The sequence below is a fragment of the Zalophus californianus genome, chromosome 3, assembly GCF_009762305.2.
Source record: "Zalophus californianus isolate mZalCal1 chromosome 3, mZalCal1.pri.v2, whole genome shotgun sequence".
NCBI classification, from domain to species: domain Eukaryota; kingdom Metazoa; phylum Chordata; class Mammalia; order Carnivora; family Otariidae; genus Zalophus; species Zalophus californianus.
Window position 1 is genome coordinate 9,085,166 of NC_045597.1, and position 20,992 is coordinate 9,106,157.

General features: G+C 39.1%; 1 protein-coding gene across 2 annotated transcripts; it reads right to left on the reverse strand.

The window, feature by feature from the left end:
• Positions 1–2,580: 2,580 nt before the first annotated feature.
• Positions 2,581–18,305, reverse strand: LOC113920633. 2 transcript variants are annotated; one of them, XM_027590895.1, is made up of 7 exons: positions 18,121–18,305; positions 17,364–17,443; positions 9,422–9,489; positions 8,157–8,193; positions 6,508–6,668; positions 5,649–5,766; positions 2,581–3,201 (listed from the first exon to the last, which is right to left on the reverse strand). In XM_027590895.1, exons 5-7 carry the CDS (start codon positions 6,628–6,630, stop codon positions 2,798–2,800), a joined length of 645 nt encoding a protein of 214 aa, XP_027446696.1. In that variant the 5' UTR covers positions 6,631–6,668; positions 8,157–8,193; positions 9,422–9,489; positions 17,364–17,443; positions 18,121–18,305; the 3' UTR covers positions 2,581–2,797. The 2 variants fall into 2 exon arrangements, with proteins under 2 accessions (XP_027446696.1, XP_027446695.1); XM_027590894.1 differs by lacking the exons at positions 8,157–8,193; positions 9,422–9,489.
• Positions 18,306–20,992: the final 2,687 nt, after the last annotated feature.

Genomic DNA, 20,992 nt, shown 5'->3' on the forward strand with positions numbered 1-20,992 from the left:
CTCAAAAAAAGTCTCAAATACACACGTCTGATCTTAATGTCAGCCAGCCTCGGGGCTCCATCCTTCTCTTATTCTGTGTTCCTCCTACTCCCTGAATGAGCTTTACAAACCATCTCTAAACTGCGGACTCTAACTTGACATCCAGTAGCTGGGATCAAACACTAATTTAGAGTCAGCCTTGACTCCTCAATATGGCGGGAAGGTCTGTTGGCTCTAGCTTCCAAACGTGTGTAGAAATGACTTCTCCTCACCACCTCTAGCCCTCAATTCCCTGCTGCAGGCTCCTCCTCACCTACCTAGATAGCTGCCACAACCTCCTAACTGGTCCCTTCACCCCTTCATAGTATTCTCAAAACAGCGGCCAGAGTGGTCCTCACATGGGGTGATACTGTTCCACTCGACTCCAGATCATCTGGTGATTCTCCCCTTCCCTGGAGAAAAAGCCAAAGTTCTTTCAACGGCCTGAGAGGCAGTGGTGCACACTGTGACGTGCTGCCCAGATCCCCTCCAGACAAACTGAGTACCTGGATGCTGCAAGATGGCCCTCTGCTGAAGAGTCACCTCCTGCAAGGTCACAGAGCCTTCTGGGGGCAGCCCATATCCAGGGACGAGTGACACGGGTCGTCAAGGCCCAGAGGGCATACCCCGACACAGGACCACCCAGAAAGGCCAATCTCGGTCCAGGGCCCTGTGTGGTTGGGCCTGCCCTGCAGCTTGACCTCTGTCTCTCTCCCCCTTCCTCACACAGGTCTCGATCCTAGAGGCACACCGTGATAAATGCCTGGCAAACCGAACTCCACCTTAGAGTTTGCTTCTGAAGAAGCCAGATTGCCACGAAGATCGGACATGACCTGGCCCCCTTTGACCTCCCTAACCAGTGTCCCCTGCTCACCCTGCTCCAAAGCACACTGGCCTTTGCTGTTTCTGCCAGATGACTGGCATGCCCTGGGGCACAGCTGTCCCTTTTGCTTGGAACACACTTCCCTAGATATACGCACTGCTTCTTCCCTCATCTCCTTCCTGCTTTGCTTAAATGTCACCTCCCAAATGCACCTGCCCTGACCACCCAGTTAAGGCCAGAAACAAAAGGGGAAAATATAAGGAAGGGCAATTCTCACTTCTCCTAATGTATTTGCTTGCCTTTCTGGGTACTGATCCCATTTTGAAGAGATGACTTCACTCATTTACAAAAGAGCTTGAGAATTGCTGCTTTAAAAGCATATAGGCAGTGCAGTGGTAAGAACACATGCCCCAAGCTCAGACAAGCCCTCTGCTCCATGTGCCTGGGGCAAGTGACCACCCTCTCAGCCCCAGCAAGGCTGGTTGTGAAGTAGGGATAATGACATTCCCTCGACTTCTTAGAAAGGTCGAAAGGATCACATGACTTCATGTAGTAATGGGCTGTGAAAACAGGAAGAGACCATGTAAACTGGGAGACAGCCCTATGTGCCACACAACCAAAAACCCACTGGGAGTATACATATGCATCCTCCTTATACATCAGGACCCTAGGAAGTCATTTTGTCAGTTGTGCTGGACCCTGCATGGCTGAGAACTTCCAGCAAAGCATAGGGCTGGGCCTAGGAAAATAAGCACCACCCCAGGGGCACTGTGACAGCCTAAGGACTATTGCAAGAGTAGCCACCCACCAACGGAGTCTGAACCACTGGGACACAATCATCATTTTTTACCCTCCCTGCACTGACTTTAATTACTTCAGTCTTTGTTATAATCTCTAAGGTCCATGTGAAAAAAAATCACATATGATTTCAAATATCTAGGTCTATATATGTGCATCACAAAAGCTTGGAACTTTAAAACCAGTCCTATGTCTGGTTATTTGAGATTAGAGGCCTAAATCTTTTCATGTGTATGTGTATTTTCAACCCAGAGTTTTTATATTTATCTCTGTTTCTGTGATTCAACATAACTGTACTTGGCTTAAAAATAAAACAATAACTCCTCCAAAATCTCAGCTGTGTTTATGTTTGCTTCCATTCATTTCTCGTTTACTAGAATGAAATGTCCTTGCCCATAACCTCAAATCCACAAGCATGATTGATTTCAGAGGTTGCACTCGAGGCCCACCCCACAAAGCAGAGACAACAGACCACCTATAAACTGGCACTAATGAAAACCACAAAATATAATCTCACATTTACCATCACATTATGCATCTGCCTTTTCAGATTTACCTGCAGATCCCATTATAAGCTATTTCTTTATTCCTAAAGAGAGAATCAGAGCTTAGGTTTAAAACAATAAGAATGTTCATTTTAGAGATATTATTAAAAATTATCCTATAGTGGGGCGCCTGGGTGGCTCAGTTGGTTAAGAGACTGCCTTCGGCTCAGGTCATGATCCTGGAGTCCCGGGATCAAGTCCCACATCGGGCTTCCTGCTCAGCGGGGAGTCTGTTTCTCCCTCTGACCCTCTTCCCTCTAGTGCTTTCTATCTCTCATTCTCTCTCTCTCTCAAATAAATAAATAAAATCTTTAAAAAAAAATTATCCTATAGTTATACATTAAAAATAATAGTACCATTTATTAAAATGATAATAATAATAAATGGTGCTATAGAGGGATAAGGAAAGCAGACCTTGTCCTAACCAATGACCACACAGTATGACAGACCCAGGTGCTGTATCTGGGAAACTCCCTGTCTGGAGTGAGGCAAGTTCATTGGGGGGGGGTGTCCCCCTTGGAAAAGTCATGCTACATCAGATCATCCAGGATCTTCTTTAAAGGAACACTCTACTAGAAACCACCTTTGCTTTTGAAGCCCTCCTTTGAGGGTATCACGCACTCCTCTGACTTTTCTTCACAGCTTTATACAACTTAATATTCAGGCTAGGGAAATTGTAAATCTCCTCTAGGTCAAACAACTCCTTAAATCTATCTATAAATTTATTTTCTTTCTCCAACCTGAATTTCATGACCCAGAGGATGATGGTAGTTTCTTTGCACAGATGGTCAAAGGTAATGAGGAGTTCTTCCAGGAAAGGGTGGGCGTAGACAACGTCAGCTGCCAGGATGTAGTCAAAATTGTTGGAAGACCTGGGGAAGTTCTCATCTAAAGCTATGCCCCAGGAGAGCTCTTTAACCTGAGGCAAATGCTTGCATTTCATTTTGGTGTTTCGGGAAATATTATATTGCAGGTTTCCAAGTAATTCAGGTAAGTCTGTGGCAGTCACGTGTGCACCTATGTATGAAACAAAGAACAGTAGGAAAAGTAACCCTCAAGGGATAAGGTAAAGCAATCAGGTTTCAAGCCAACGTGCATTTGCAATTCTGCACAATCACTAACCGCAGGGAAAGACTGGTCGCTACACACAGAAGGGAAATTCCTTCAAAACAGATGCTAAGGCAGCTTTACACCTCCCCTCAAAAAAAAATTTTAGATTCCCACTGCACTTTTTAACTCCCTTGCATTTTTCTGTTCTCCTGGGTTTTTTGTTTGTTTTACCATTGTTGCTGTCGCTATTTGCTATTTATCTACTACATGCTAGGAGAAAAATAAGCTAGAGAAAGAGAAAAATCAAAATATTTGGAATCTTCAATGGGACAATCAGAAGTCACTGTTGAAAGGCACATCTGTTCTTTGCTAAAAGAATTCTGAGCCCAAGTCATGTGAGGCCAAATGAGTGTATTACAACATCGGGCATCCTGTTGTTGAACAAGAGGAGCTCAGGTGTGCAAAGAGGGCTTTTCAATAGAATTACATTGGAAGCATCATGACGTCCATGTTTATGCCCAAGTTTTCAGCTTGACCCCCTTACAAGTATGAATCTTCCCAACAGAAAATGTTTAAAACCTAGCCACAACACGTGCATAGAGTTCCTACAGCCAAAGACCATAGATGCAGGACAGAATACTCAGATGAAGAAGATATGAACAATCTCCAAATTAAAAGTGAAGAGTAGAAGGAAGAAATTGGAAGAGGCAAAATTATAGAAACCGAAAATCAATAAAATTTGGCCCTTAAACTATGAGCTGTGGCAGAGCCTGAAAATAATGTGTAAATAAATCTAGGATTGGCCAATTCCACACATCGGACAAGAACAGACTGGGGTAAGAAATAAGAAAGCAGAACTGGGAGAGAAGTCTAGTGCAGCCCAGACCAGTTAAGAACCCATTCCTTAGTCACAATGACAAGTTTCTCTGGCCATTGTGATTATATTTTGTGGGAAATATTAAAGTGGGAGGACAATATGCGTATCATTGGCAGAATCACAGAAATATGTTGTCATATTCTAGTGTGGGTGGGTCTGTCATTTTCAAACAAATCCTTTTAAAAACCCAAGAAAAGGGAGATTCCCCCATCTACAGTGAATATAAACCATCTGACTATTAAGATTTTTGTCTAGAGAGGTAAACACTAACTAAACAAAGCCTCTATCTTTTATTATTTGTGTCAAGTTATACAAGCAGCCTAAAAGGATCAATTCTTTTTAGTGAAACAAATAACTTCCCAAAGCACAAATGTGCTCCTGATCAGGAAGCCTTCCGGTATAAATCCAGTGGTACCACTGACTACCCATATTAAATGGAATGGTGACTTTAGAAAGCAATATCAGGAAGGAGCAATTTTTTAAAAAAATTATTTGGGGAGGACTTCATTTCCCCAGTGTTTAGGAAGTTGTAAATTACTAAATCTTGAAATCCTCTCAAGATTTTAGAGTGGCAGGTGTGCACTTCTAAAGATCAAGGAAATCAGGAGAGATTTGGGTAGCGCACATCAGAGAAGGCAGCTAAATTAAGGCAATGAAACAGGTAACAACAGAGAGAGACTGAAGTGAAGCAGGCTTAGGCATTCATAGAGGCTGTCACACATGTCATGAGAAAAGGAAATGCTGGTGAGATAAGAAGGGGGTCCCCAAAGAAGAATGAAGATGAGCTGAGAAAAGAAATTCAAGGGGAGCCTTGGTGGCTCTATCAGTTAAATGTCTGCCTTCCGCTCAGGTCATGATCCCAGGGTCCTGGGATCGAGCCCCGTGTCAGGCTCCCTGCTCAGTGGGGAGTCTGCTTCTCCCTCTCCCTCTGCCTCCCACTCCCCCTGCTTGTGCTCTCTCTCTCTCTCTCTCTCTGTCAAATAAATAAAATCCTTTAAAAAAATAAAATAAAATAAATTTTAAAAAAAGAAAAAACATTTTCCAGGGAAAATGTGTAAAATTAGAAGCAGACGTGATTGATACTACTCCTTTCTAACAGGTGCTTTTTCATGAAAGCATAGGACTTCAAAATCTACAAGGAATGTACAGCTATCTGGGAATGTTGAAATATGGCTAACATCTAAATAAAGACCACCAGAGTCAGCAGCAGAAGGTTCTGCCTGGGCCTTGTGTCCCACAAGCCTCCTCCAGCAGCCAGGCGCCTCCTCCAGCAGCCAGGAGGCCTGAGCGCACAGCCCAATTAGAATACACTTGTGACGTGGGTGCTCCATGAGCAGAACTAATACAGCTTCACAGACAATTCTCAAACAAACCAGTAAGGTGACTTTAAAATTGGTAGTGTTTCTTGATGAAGCCCATTCAAACAATTAAGGAGTTAAAAATAGGCCTAGGTCAGAGTAAACTGGGTAGTAAAAGCAGCTAATGACATCCGATCATTAAACCCTCTGACCCCGTTCAATCAAAATTACCTACTTACCAAGTAAACTTGCCACGATGGAGACTAGCCCTGTTCCAGCTCCGATTTCAATCACATTTTTGTCAACCATATTACAGTGCTTCACATTTGTTTCCAGAAAATAGCATAGAACAAGGGCCTATGAAAGTTTTTAAAAAAGAAAAAGGTAGTGCTTGGCAAGTAATAACAGAAAGTAAAATAAAAGTCTATTATATAAATATACTATATACACTAATGCTATGACGCATGGACACATGTGAATGTATGTGTGAATATATACACTTCACTACAGGGAATTATCAACAGAAGTATATCCTCCAATAGGTTCAACATTTAGACTAGAAAAAGTCCTTGGGGGTTGTTGGGAGATAAGAGAAATGAAACTATGGAACTCAGTTGCTTAGACATGATTATCTTTAAAGAAAGCAATTTCTAATAATAATAATAATAGTCACTTAAAAGAAGTACGTGGGATTGGGGCAGACAGTGGAGGGAAGGGGGTCTGGACCCTTCCTGAACAACTGCTAAAGGGTTGGTGACCGTGTAAAACATTCTGCATGTTGAGACTGATAGATTTTACTATGATTATTTAACTCAAATGGAGCCAATTGAACGGGAAATAAAAATGTTTGCTATTCTAAACTCCCATAGTCACAAAACACTGAAGGTTTAAACAGCATTCTCTATTAATCCTACAAGCCAAAAATAGAATTAATTGGTGGAAGCGTTTTCCCAATTTTGTGATTTCTAAGTTTTAGCATTGTTTGAGGTCACAAAATAGAACTATGGAAACTATTATTTCCTTCCAAATAGTACACAATAAGGAGCAAAACTGTTTGGAAAACCAGTGAAATGTAACAAGTTTTGTTTGAAATTATACCGATGGCCAAACGACAGCACCATAACAATCCATGGCTTCAGTAATCCGAATCTCATGACCGACAAAATGAAATCCCTCCCAGGAGGTGGTTGTTATTAGACTTGGAACAAAACATCTTGCCATGATCTCTGCAACCACCTTCTTGTCATCATCTCTCTTCTCTGAAAGGAAAACAAAAAAGTCAATAGTTGTGGTTGTGTTGGTAAGAACCGGGAAAAAGAACCTGAGGGAAATGTAGCATGTCTACTCATTCTAAGTTACTTTTGAATATTCATTGACTTTAAGTGCAGTGTAAGAGTAAGGTAAACTATTTTAAAATAACTCATACTGTAAGCTAACATTTCATACATCCACAGCCACGTGAACCAAATAATAATTCATTTCTGCAAAGCCATGTGAAACAAATAATAATTGATATACTTTTTAAAAAGCAATATATTTCAAGGGCTACCCATCTATTCATCTAGAACAAGAGAGAAAGATTGGTGATGGAACATAGGATCTTGACTATTCACATTGGCTACATAGTGTAATTCCAGCTGTCAATAATGTATAGTAGTATATCCTTTATGACCTGCCTTTACCTAGGCAAAAGATATTTAATATCATCCAAAAATATACCTTTGTATTATTTTATTATTACTTATTTTTATAGCATTACTTTGGGCAACTCATGGCACCTTAACATCCACAACATTGGATAAAGTTCATAAGCAACAATATCAATTACTGAGCACATAGTTAACAAGCCAGACCATGTTAAATATATCATATCTGATATTTCATGTAATTTCATTTTATTTCATGTAACTTTTACAATAATTTTGTGAGATAGGCATTATTATTTGCACTTTTACAGGTAACAAAACTAAGATTCAGAGAGCCTTATTAACTTGACCAAGTTCATGCAACTTGTAAAAATGAAGGAGCCAAAATGTGAGTTTTTTTTTTTTATTGTTCCAAAGCCCCCTCTCTACTCCTAAAAAGCTAGAATGTAATTTAAAAAAACAAGTTGTCTCTAAGAATTTACAAACTAGTTATGGAGCAAGACACACATCTTTCTCCCTGTCTCTGTTTCCTTCTTTGTAAAACGTGAAAGATAGAAGAACCTCCACCAAACAGTGCTGGGCGATTTAAACAAGATGCTGTATGTAAAGTGCTTAGCACCTTGGCTATTACATGGAACTCAATAAGTCATTATCATTATTATAACTTATTATATCTTGGTCATGAAACCAAATAATATTAACATGATCACCATATAAACAAAAATATTGGATTGTGAGGTATCAGAATTGAATTAATTGAAAATTCTATACTTACTCATAGAAGCAGAGAGTAGAATGGTGGTTGCCAGGGGCAGCGGTGGGGGAAATGGGGAGATATTGGTCAAAGGGTGCAAAGTTTCATTTACGCAAGATTAATAAATTCTGGAGATCCAATGCATAGCATGGTGACTATAGTTAATAATAATGTATCCTTGAAATTGGCTAAGAGAGTAGCTCTTAAGTGTTCTCATCACAAAAACAAGAAAACAGTAACTATGTGAAGTGATGGATATGTCAATTAGCTTGATTGCCGCGTTCATTTCTATATATCTATACATCTATACATCTATATATATATATATCAAAACATAATTCACACACCTTAAATATCTACAATTCTTACTAGTCGATTATACCTCTAGAATAAAAGAAAATTCTAGAGTTAAATAAGTAAGGGGGAATGCACTGTGGTGAAGGTCACTAATGAATGGCTTCAGGAAGGAAATATGTCTTAAGTTTAACCTCTGATCTATGATTTGCTTTAATATTGAAGCTTTGTATTTCTTATACCAATTCTTAAAACCCATTGACTTTTCAAGTCTCGTTTCTGTTCTCTGAGTCTGGCTAGAATCCTGCTAGCTACTTCCCCGACCCAGCACTAAATCCAGGCCTAGTTCTCTTCAGCATAGTTCTTTTTTTTTTTTTCTTTTAAAAAATGTTTATTTAAGGAGCAAGTTATAGCCAGTTTTTCCTCCCAAACACCTAGGCAATTGCCCCAACTTTGTTGAATACCCCATCTTTTCTCCCTGATTTGACATGCTATCTTTACAAGAAGCTAAATTTCTGTACACAGTTGGGAAAATTTATGGACTATTCATGCCCAGATTCCTGTCTATTTCTGTGCCAATACCATTTTTTATTTACAGTAACTTTATTAAAATATTTTAATACCTTTGGGACACTTGCCCCCCTCATTACTATTATTTTTCAGCATATCTCTGACCATGCTCTTATTTTTTCTTCTTTTTATATTAATTTAGTAATATTTGACCCAAATCACCATAAATCATGTTGGTGTTTTCATTATAATTGTAGTGATTTATAGATTTAGAGAAAACGGACATCTTTATAATGTTGTATCTTTCCATCCTAAAATAATGTGTATCTTCCTCGCCTAAAACAAATTTTCTCTCCCTCAAGTTCCTAAGTAGAATTTGAGAAACTCGTGATTTTGTAAATTTACTTTTTTACTTAGCTCTTTTTATTATTTTATTGTTTTATCCGTTCTCTTGGCTTTTCTAATTTTTCTGAGTCTCTACCTTAGACATGTAGTTTATAGATAGTATAGATTATGGTTTCATTTTTGGACTCAATCTGAGTTTTTCATTTTCTAAGGATTTTATCCCACTTTCATGTAGTGCTATCACAGAGGTTTGTTCTGCTTCTGCATTCTTATTTCAAAAAGTCTTCGTCTATTTGGACTGCTGTAACACAAATACCATAGGCTGGGTGGCTTAAACAACATTTATTTCTTCAGCATAGTTCTTAATTGCTTAAAAGAGGAAGTAGGGAAAGGGAGGGGCAGGGAAAGGAGGAAGGGAGGGGAGGGGAGGGAGGAGGGGGAACATACAGATGGATGTACATACGACGGTGGAGTCTTGCCTGATGGGAGTGCATCATGACCTGATGGGGATGATTAACTCACACCTCAGTCCTGAGATCCAAAAATAAGCAAGTAAATAAACAAATAACAAACACAAGTATTTCCAAGAAATTTGGGAGCAATACAAAAATTTCTCATTCTGGTCCTCGTAGAAGACAACCTCCTCCTAGAAAACTTATTTCCCAAATCTCAAAAATTAAAAACTTTCACAATTTCCAACACTGCAATTATTCAAAGTTTTAAAACAGATGCATCACTCAAAAATAAAATGTCATAGAATCCTAGAATGTCAGGGCACCTGGGTGGCTCAGTCACTAGTCGTCTGTCTTCAGCTCAGGTCATGATCCCAGGGTCCTGGGATCGAGCCCCACATGGGGCTCCCTGCTCAGCGGGAAGCCTGCTTCTCCTCTCCCGCTCCCCCTGCTTGTGTTCTGTCAAATAAATACATAAAATCTTTAAAAAAAAAAAAGAATCCTAGAATGTCAAGATGGAAAACACTTCAGATACCTTCTAGTCTACCCTTGCACCTCGTGCTCAGGTTGGGTGTAAACTACATATCAGCTTTTCAGCCTCTTTGAATATTCTCAATAAGGGTAAATATGTTACTTCACAAGATACATTTAGAAAATACGATTATTGAAAATTCTTCTCAATATTAAGCCAAAATCTGACACCATAGATTTTTTGTCTATTACTCCTAAAAGTAAGCTCCAAGATGAGCAAACTTTTATTTTTTAAAACATGTTCCAAAATTTTAGGACAGAGGAAAACATGCCAAAAAAAATTATATATATATATATATATATATATATATCTAGTGCCAGTCTTAAAAATTCTGGACTCAGGAGTATGTGAAAGCCTCAAGAGACTTTTAAACTTCTCCACTGCACTGAGGCAAGAATAAGTAGAAGTGACAGTGTTGAGTCCCTAAGTCCTAAGAGATGTTATTTCCAACCCTGTCCTATGAGATCCGATAACATCATTCCCCAGTATTTGGGGAGCAGAATGGCTAGATGGAGGTAGATCAAGTTTGACATTGTTGAAAACTTCCCTCAGAGGCCACAATTCCGGGGGGACTTCCTGTCAACATGATTTCCTGTCCTATATTCTGTGATCCCTCAGTAGAGTCCTTCTAAGGATCCACACGGAACCAGGTACTCCTCAAAAAATCTCTAACTTAACTTCATGCCATAGGAAGGGCCCAGTCTACACCCGCTCCACCACCCTCACAAACATTGACCCTTGGCAGAGATACAGGAAAACAAAGAGATGAAAAACTGATATTCTTCAGCAAGAGCCACCTCTTCAAATCCACTTCACTGTACTTCTTCAACTATGGCATGCGTTCACATGCAAGAGCTCTAAGAACCAAAAACATAGGGGCGCCTGAGTGGCTCAGTCAGTTAAGCATCTGCCTTCGGCTCAGGTCATGATCCCAGGGTCCTGGGATCGAGCCCCGCATCGGGCTCCCTGCTCCGCAGGAAGCCTGCTTCTCCCTCTCCCACTCCCGCTGATTGTGTTCTTTCTCTCTCTGTCAAATAAATAAATAAAATCTTTAAAATATATATATATAGGAAATATGTTTTACCGGAACGTGAACTTTCCTTTCATTATATTCACAGGCCTTGCTGAGATGGGTGGGGGTGGGGGCAGCATTTGCTGCAGAATTTCCTTAGGGAAAAGCAGGCAACAGTAATTGCTTCCTTGACCTTTCACTGTATGTGCCCTCTTGGGCCTCCTTGCATACTCTTTGTAAGTGGAGCACTTTTTGACAAGTCACCCAAGGTATCAGGGATTAATAGATGTTAGAGTACACTAAATCCCAGGAGCATCTCCTAAAGTTCCAATCTTTGATATAAAAACTTTGACAGTGAATATTTACTGCTACAATCTGACGTCTTTGACTTTGCAGTTTCTTTTAAAGGTTAGTGGACCAGATTAGTGCTACGGTCCTAAGAACAGTATAATAACAAATGATTCCTGGTTTTTAACTCTTTCTAAATAAACAAAACGAGCCATTTTTTTTAAATTGGCCACATCTTTACCTTTATAAGGAAGTGAGATTTAAAAACATATATGTGAATATATTATTACAATCAAAAATTACTTATACCTCCCAAAGTAAAAGATCTTCAAAGAGATTTAATGAAACAACAATAGCCACTATTAATTGCATATACACTTAAAAGAGCAGTTCTATCCATCTATATGTGGTCATTCAAAATTAATTACACACCCAGGATGACTATGTATCATACAGAAAATATTGTCAGGTTGAATAAAAATTAACTGATAATGTTTTATATTAATACTCTCTTTTGCATCTAAATATTATATAAACACTACAGGCATTCCATAAGAAGTCAGTCTCATAAAATGTTAGTATAATTTATAACAGGAAACCAAAATGTACCAAACTTGGCTGCTTAAAATAATTTGTCTAGATGTAATATGTAGGATTTTAAAAGCAAATATACACGTGCGGTTATTTCTATCTTAAAATTTTGACTGCTGTTTTTCAGCATTAACTTTGATTTAAAGATTTTGAGGTAACAATTTTAACAGTAGTTATTTAACAGTTTTAACAGCAGTCATTTATTTAAACCAAAAGACATGTTTAAATATTAAGTTTTAGCAATATCACCACCTTGATGACAAGAGCCTCTAAACTGAAATCTAGTGGAAAGAGCTGCACTATATATCCTTATGTGAGCCTTGTAATAAAAAGGAGAAATCTATCCCCCAAATAATATTCAAAGAATATGTTCCTTAAAATACATGCTTAGTTATTTATTGAATATGGGATTGAATCTTGAGAAGATTAATGAATGAGTAGAGTAGATATTCTTTGACCTTTAGTTAAGATCTGAAGAGTAATTTTCTCCAAAAATTAATAACATTATCATACAATAGAATTCTAATTTACATTTCTGAAGAATATTGTTTCCACACATATTCTCTCCTTGTTACCTAGCACTTAGGCCCTGAGACAAGTAACTAAAACTGAGTAATGTTACACAAAATGTTGAATCTTGACTTTCCTATATGAAAAGCAGAAAGCTGTGTCTTTTGATAAAAGCTATCTACTACAATCTTAAGAGTATTATTTTATTAATGAGTTTAATATTAAAATATAAATATCAAAACAAACTGTAAATAAAACATAATCAAAACAACATTACAATTATGTTGCTATTTTGGTCTTATCTTATTTTAATGCTCTTTGATACAAAAAAGACTTAACACCATTTTCCTGCTATTAAATCTTTGCTGATAGTGAATAAAATCTACCAGGTGCTCTTGTTCTCCTGAGAATTAACAATTTCAAGTATGAAGTGAAAATTAGCAGGATTCTGCTACATTATGATGATGCTTTTCTTAAGAGGAAAATCTAACAGTGAATTCACTTCAGAGGCTAGATTACAGCTAGCCTTCAAAAACAGAAGCACCATCTATATTTTTCTCTTTTATAATTTTAAGGTCAATAACAACAATAATAAATGGAAGGGTTACATCACAGAAATACACCAAAAAAATGTCTTTAATAGCTATGGCAGGTGAATTTAAGCTTCCATTTGAGGGCTGTCATGAAAACCTGTCAGCAAAATTTAAAGTAAAATCCCCTCTACTACATGAAAGGGTCTTGTCATTCAACAGAATCTTCTATTCAAAGATGAATGTCATGTGCCTCTTAGAAATAGCCAGAGATTTAAAAAAAAAAATGTTAAAGATATTTTCCAATTAGTAAATGGTCACAGGCTAACCTGAAAGATAGAATTCTGAATGCCTCAGCAATGTCAAGGTCTTGGGCCTGATGTTGAAATTAATTCTTGAAAAGAGTTCACAAATATTTTTTGTCTGGAGGTCTGCTTAGTTTCAAGAATATACTGAGGCTGTCTCTTTAATCAAGTGGATCAAATGATGCTACATTTACAGAAGAAAGACAGTTCATCTTTTACTGGGCCGCTCAGGATGCAAGTGGGAAAGAAAAACAAAACAAAACAAAATTAGTTGTACTCGATGTCTGCTGCTGGGATTGTTGTGGGGACAGACACCTAAGCAATTGTGAATGAAGTATGATAAGCACAATAAAAGAAGTATTTCTAAAGTGCTTTTGGGAAGCACCACTGGTTGGTGAATCGGGAGAAGCATTCTCAAAGAGGAGACATTTGAGCATGTGGAGGGAAGAGGAACGCAGCCAGGCTGAGAAGGGAGATGAACCGCCTGCCACTGCATGGAGACAGTCCAGGGGAGTGGTCAAAAGACCCATGGAGCTGGTGTCCAAGGTACCTGTCAGGGTGTTGCAGAAAATAAGCCTATGGAAGCAGGTCGAGGTTGCACTTGCGGGAACAAATAGAACAAATGTTGACCTTTGTTCTCTAGGTGAGGAGTTAGGGCAGGAACTGATGTGAGCAAATTTGTCACTGAGGCACTCACCTCTGGCAGCAGTCGCTGAGGCTACCTTAGGAGCTCTTGGAAGACTACTGCAGTAATCCAGGCAAAGCTGCACTAAAGCAGCAGCACTTGGTCTAGGAGCCAAGCATGAATTCCTGAGCCTTGGAAGTGGTGGTAGACCCCCAATCCAGGGCAACAACTGACAGGCAAACTTGATACTCAAACTTGTGTTCTGAAGACTTTTGAGGCAGATTGATATATTTAAAAGTGATTTTTATTCAATATGTGGAAAATGTATTAGTCTTAGCAGATAGTTGTTCAGGTTACTTTTTAAACACGTACCATGAGTTGATGAATGATTCTCACATTAGTAATTATACGTGCTGTAGTCCTTCAACCACTACGTTAAAACTACTGCCTCAGACTATAGTTTGATTCGTCCCTTAAACAGCAATAGAATTACTCAGATAAACTTTCTTCTTCATAATCCAACTCTGTAAAGATTTATAAAGATGCTTGTGAAAGATTTTCACCTGATATCCCAAAATAATACATTATACTCAGTTCTGAGAAGAGCCAACGGACTGGGGACCAGAAACACAAGATCATTACCAATGAGCAAACTGCAAGTCTAACAGGCCTCAGTTATAGCTAATTCATTCATTCACTCGCTTTATTCAGTAGCTGGGCGCTATGAATATAAAGATAGAGCAACATGTAAGTGTTATAATACACTCAAAAATAGAAAGAGAAAGCTCCACATCTTGGAGAGCTCAGAAAAGAATGACCTGAGCCCTGATGATGATGAGTCTACGAGTCAAATGAAAAGACAAGACACATTGTGCAGAGAAAACAGCACGTGCAAAAGCCCCCTGGCAAAAAGACTCTTGGCCAGTTTTCCAGTTTGGGAAACTCTGAGGACTAAAATGTAGGATGAGTGGGGGTTGTAGCATGAGATAAAATACTTAGGTCATGCTAAGAAGTCTTGATTTTGTCCTATTGGAAATGAGACATGGAAGAATTTTAGGCAGAAGGCGAATGTGACAGGATTTGAATTTTGAAGAGATCATGCAGCTATAGAGAAAACTAAAGAGGAAGATGTAGAGAGGAGAAAGAAAGGGCGCTGGCCCAGAGTGGGGGTAGAAGGTACTTATAACAGTCACAAGAAGAAATAATAAAGACCTGAATCAAGACAACTGGTGGTGTCAGAGGGTATGAGGAGTCAGGAAATATAAGTTGGTAAAATTGGTGGGATGGAATGATGAACGGTATGAGGAGGAGGGACCAGGATGATTCTAGATTTCTGGGCAGCCAGGGAAATACCAGGGAAATAAAGTTGCCATAAACTGAGATAGAAAATATAAGTTGGGCAGGGGTGTAAATCTGCAAATTATTTTCTTAAAGTGAAGTACTCTGTGGTATGACACGCTGGCCACAGAGGTATGCTGTTCAGGTTAAGGGAGGGTGCCTCTGGGAGCACAGCTGCCCAATGGCTCCAGCTGGGTCCCTTTGGCTCCTCAGAGGCCATGCCTCCCCCAGGACTGCCCGCTAACGCCACTTCCCTCCCATTCCACAGACAACATGCATCTAGTGGGAGACTTGCTCCCTCTTTTCTCGCATGTGTCAGACCTGCATTGTGATCTGATGGCTCTCCCCACCCACTTCTGTCCCCTCTTTCTTTACCATCCACAAACATTTCCCCCAGTAAATCTCCTGCACATTTAATCCCATTTTGGCATCTGTTTCTGGAGGGCTCTGAACGGACACAAGGTAGTACAGAGGACATCAAGTAAGCAGTTAAAGGGGCAGATTTGGGAGTCATGCACAGAAATCACTGAGCCTTGGGTTAGGACAAACCTGCTCCAAGGCTGCAGAGCCTGAGGAGCTATGTTATAACACACTGCTGTGTGGGCTAACAGCTGGAGGGTAGCTGTTGGCAAGAGGTAGGCAACACAAGATATTTGGAATAGTTAACGTGGATAAGGTTTTAGACAGCTTAGACTCTTAATGTAGCATTAGAAACCATAGACAGAGGACTATTTGGTATGTGCCATAGTCCTAACTGTAATCTGTGTATAACTTAGTGACATCCTATAATTCTTGGACCTTCAGGCCAGCGCTGAAATAGAAAAACTGGGCTATAGGTTTGCTCCATCTTTTTCAAGCACAAGATACTAAGTATAAGAGTTAGGACAGGTAAAGTCAATATCCTTCAGCACTAAAGAACTGAGTGTTCCTCTGGTTAGCGGAAGTCTTTCCAACAAAAAGCCATCTGACTCTGCCCCAACAGCACACACTTAATCTGCCTGTGAACATATTTTTAAAGCTGTAGGCTATCTGAATGATTATGGGTGTGTTTTCTCGTGATATAAAATATTTTAATACTAGTTCTGTCTCAACCTTACCTTGAACTTCTCCCATTTCTTTTGTAATTTGACAAATTATCATATGCACAGTTGAAACCAAGCATTGTTACTAATGATAATGATAATGATGAAATTTTATTCAGAAACTGCACAGAAATTGCATCTTCATTCAAATCATCTAAATGGTTGGATTCTCTAAGTGATTATGACTTCAAATGTTTAGGTTTGCAAAAATCACTACAGTAAAACCATTGTGCTGAAGCTATGTAGGCTGCCAACACCGGGCATACGCCCAGCTCTCTTGGCCTAAAGATATGCTCACCTAGGTAGAGGCACCTGGTATGCCTAAAAAGGGGAGAGGGGAAGGACTACAATTCTTAGAAAACATCCATGTGTAGATAAAGAAGAGAGAAGAAAGAAGCCAAGATAATTAAATTTGTATGACAAATGTTCTACAAAAACAGTACTAGCTCTTCAGGTCTACATCAAGAGTGTCTGTCTGCACTTTTTATTTCAAGTCAATGGGGATAGCTACATTACATAATCCATGCAAAGTCACTCTTGATATTTAAAATGATGTAAAAATGGGAGGTCAGTTTCAAATAACTACAGTTATAGCAGAATTCAAACTTAAAGTCTCCTTATACTGAAAGGTCAAATCAGATTATATATTTGTCTCTATTAATACATCAGAGGAACCATAAACACAGGCTAAAAATGTTTTTATAGTCTAAAATCATCTTTCATGCAGGCATTTATAAAAACTTTTAGACTTACACAAAACTAGTTTTCTCTCTCTTCCTATCTAAAAAGAAGTATGTTAGAAATCACAATCATGTATGTAGTGTATAGCACTTGGGGAAAAAATTTATTCTTCTTTTTCATATCAAAAAAAAATTCTAACTACTTAGCAAGTCTGTACATTTAATTTGTCAAAATTATCCCTAACATATCATCAGGACCATAGGTATCAGAGTAGACATTACGCATTATTATAGATATTTTCAGGTTAGCAAACAGAAGCCAAGGTGCAATATGCAATTGATAAGTCTTCACTCTCTTTAAGACGTTAGGGAACACTGAGAAGTTAAGCACTTATATTCTATTAGTTGTTTGTCTTCTTAGAATTTGTCAAATTATATAAAGAAACATAAAATAATTTACCTTTTTCAACTCCTGGATCCATTAAGCGATGAACTAATGGATGGCTATATATTGATGTTTTCTTGATCATTTCTTGAAAACTAGGCAAATAATACATTACAATATCAACTAGTAATAATTCAAAAGTGTGTGTTAAGTGCTTTTATATACCTAATAAAGCTGAAGTAACATCAAACATACCATAGAAAATTCTATTAAAATTTCATATATTAATCGTGATTTACGATAGACCCCCAAAACACAATCTATGCAGTACAAATCAAAATTTGGACAAAAGCTTCAGAGTCAGAAATTTTAAAAGCTACTGGAAGAAAAAAAGACATTACTTCACCAGAGACTACCTCAGCTATCACCAAGAAAGGCATCATCTTTATATTGACTGGTCGGATAGCAATCTTCACATTTAAGAGGTGATTAAAACATTGGGAGAAAATGAATTTCGTTCAGTGTAGTGAAAACCACAACATTAATCTAAAATAGCAATAGAGGCAAAGTTCACTTGTTTCTATCAGTACATCATTAGTAAGAACCCAATGTCTAATAGCCCAACCACCAAATGGTCTTTTGAGTAGCTTTCACTTTATAGAACCCATACCATCTCAGCAAATATATTTAAAATTGAAGAAATTAAAGTATTTTGTGCCTCTCAAATAGAGCATATCATGTGAATAAGTTTAAACTAGCTGTTACTCCAACTTCGGGAAAAAACGATTTGATGTTTTACATCTCAGTTTTGGTTCATATTATAAATAATCACCGTACTCCCGTGAACTTATATAGCACTCCTTTCTTCCAAGGATCCCAGAACACCTTTCACAGCCACCACATTTTTCTTTGCAGTATGTCTCAATAAGTTAGAAGACAAATCATTTTCCCCTGCAGCTTACAGATGAAGAAAGCGTGAAGTTAAATAATGTCCCTGAGGTCACTGGCTAAACAACAGGAAACATGGTCACGCGTCTTGTTCCCAATTTAGTTCCTCTTCCATTTAAGGGGAAAAAAAAGCAGTCTTCCTTACACGTGTCTGCCTGAAGGTCAACGTTTATTAAATGTTAAGTCCGGACATACCTAAACGGGTTAGCTGAGTCTCTGGAAGTTCAAAAAGTATCATCCACACAGCTTTTGTTTTGCTGGAGAGACCTCTGAGGGTGCTTGAAAGGCTAGCCCCGAAGCAAGCCTGCAGTTTCCTACTGTACACACTGGCAGCAAGTCCTCGCAGGAGGGTTTAGGATCCTGACAGCTGCAGCTTCCAAACCTCGGGGGTACAGCAATGAGGCTGGAATGCACGTAAATAAGGGGGCTGAAGAATAGGAATATTCCATGTGAGTGTCTCACGAACAGAACTAGAGCCAGTGAGTGAACATAAACCACTCCTACAAGCGAGTGAAGACTATTTGAGCAAAGTGACCCCTTTTTTTAACTTCGATGCCAAGAGTTATTTAGGACTCCACAGCTATGACGTCCAGTGAGACGGAGGCTGCATACTTTTTCTGTCACCTGTCTGGGTGTGAACAACATTTTTAGAATCAGAGAGCCGCACCAGAAAGTTAGAGAATGTGTGCATAGTGCTCTGGGCACAGGCATCAAATTGTAATTCCTTCCTACTAGGACTGAAGCGGAAGGCTGAGGGTGCCTGTTACCCATACAGTTGCACGTGAACATGCATGGCTGCATCTCAGAGCACGTATAAATCACCCTGGTCACTCAGAATGCCCTTAATAAGAAGTTACTATAGGTAACAAAATCGAGCAATATTGTAAAGTTACATAAACTTAGAGGAGTGTAGGTACAGCTTCTAAGAAATACTTTATACAAAGTTGACTTGAGGTCACGTTAATATATTGGATGGAACTAGCAGTCTGGGAGCCTAATTTTAAATTTGCTTGGGATTTGAGGCATTTACTTAATGTGTTTCTTGGCTTCCTTATCTATAAAACAGGGATATAAAAGGTACTCAATATATACTTGTGAGAGGAATATGGTAGGTAAAAAAAAAAAAAAAATCTGCAAATTGCAAAATCCTAAACAATGAAAACTATTATTCATAGGCAGTTAATTCTGGGCAGAGGACATCCTCTTTTTTGGCTTTTTTTAAAATAAGAATAATCATTTGGTGAATAAAAATTACCTGTCTTTTTCAAGGAGTTATTTAAAAGATCATGAAACCTCAGTGCCAGATTTCTTAAGAGGCAGAATCCCTAAATTGATCATTTAAACTGACATGACAATGATTATTTCAGTTACACTGAACTGTTTGAAAAGTACATAGAGACCTCTGCCTCCACCTGTAAGTAGCTTATAGCACACCTCTGCTTCCAAGAACTAGGAAAGCAGATTACACACACACACACACACACACACGCTAGTGGTCAGGAAAGAACTGCCAAGGTAGCCAAGAATTCCATGTTTGTTTTTTTTTTTAAAGATTTTTATTTATTTATTTGACAGAGAGGGACAGCAAGAGGAGGAACACGAGCAGGGGGAGTGGGAGAGGGAGAAGCAGGCTTCCTGGCGAGCAGGGAGCCCGATACGGGGCTCGATCCCAGGACCCTGGGATCATGACCTGAGCTGAAGGCAGACGCTTAACGACTGAGCCACCCAGGCGCCCCAAGAATTCCATGTTTTTGCTGATTATTGATAATAAAGAGGCTGAGAAGCCAAAGGGAAGACAAGGAAGGATGCCAGGAGAGCTTCCAGTGATCGATCACATAGAACTGGGAAGACAAAGAATAGTGTTGGGAGCTGGCAAGGCAGCCAGGAATTGGGAGCCCAAGATCCCAGGAAGCAAGAGAAATAAACCCCACACTCAGCACTGACCCTTCACTCAAGGCATTTACTCAATAAGCTGTTAGGGCAAGAGGCTAATTTTCCAAGCAAAGAGTAGCTGAAAGTAGAGCAAAGCTCACAATAAGAAACACCCCCGGTGTCAGTTGGTACCCCCGAAAAACTACTTTTTTAGTAATGGGGAGAAACTGGAAGACGGAGTCTTACAAAGACCGCAAGGCAGCCTTGAATTCACTAGGTCCTGCTTATAGTCAGGTGATGTTCCCCTCTGCCGCCTGCCAGAGTACCTTCCCGAGTCCTCTGCAGAGGAAGATCCACAACATCTACAATTCCTTATACACAATGTCCGGCATTCACTCCGAGTTTACTAATCATACCAAGAAACAGACAATAGAAACAAGCCCACAGGTAACCCAGATATTGGAATTGTTTAACACAGACTTTAAAGTAACTGTGATGAAGATATTCAAAGAATAGATGACAAGAATTACACCAAAGAACTAGGATCTATAAAAATTAGTCAAGAAAATAGGACTGAAAATACAATACATGAAATAAAGAACTCAACAGATGAGTTTAACAGCAAAGGTAGAGAAAGCTGAAGAAAAGATTAGTAGGCTGAAAGATGATTTTATAGAAAAAGTATATATATGATGGTTGTCATCCTACATCATACCCATGTATACCAACTCACTTTGAATAGTGATAAATTTGCTTTGCTGCTGCTGGTTTTAAACAGGCAACCGAGGGGCACCTGGGTGGCTCAGTTGGTTAAGCGACTGCCTTCGGCTCAGGTCATGATCCTGGAGTCCCGGGATCGAGTCCCACATCGGGCTCCCTGCTCA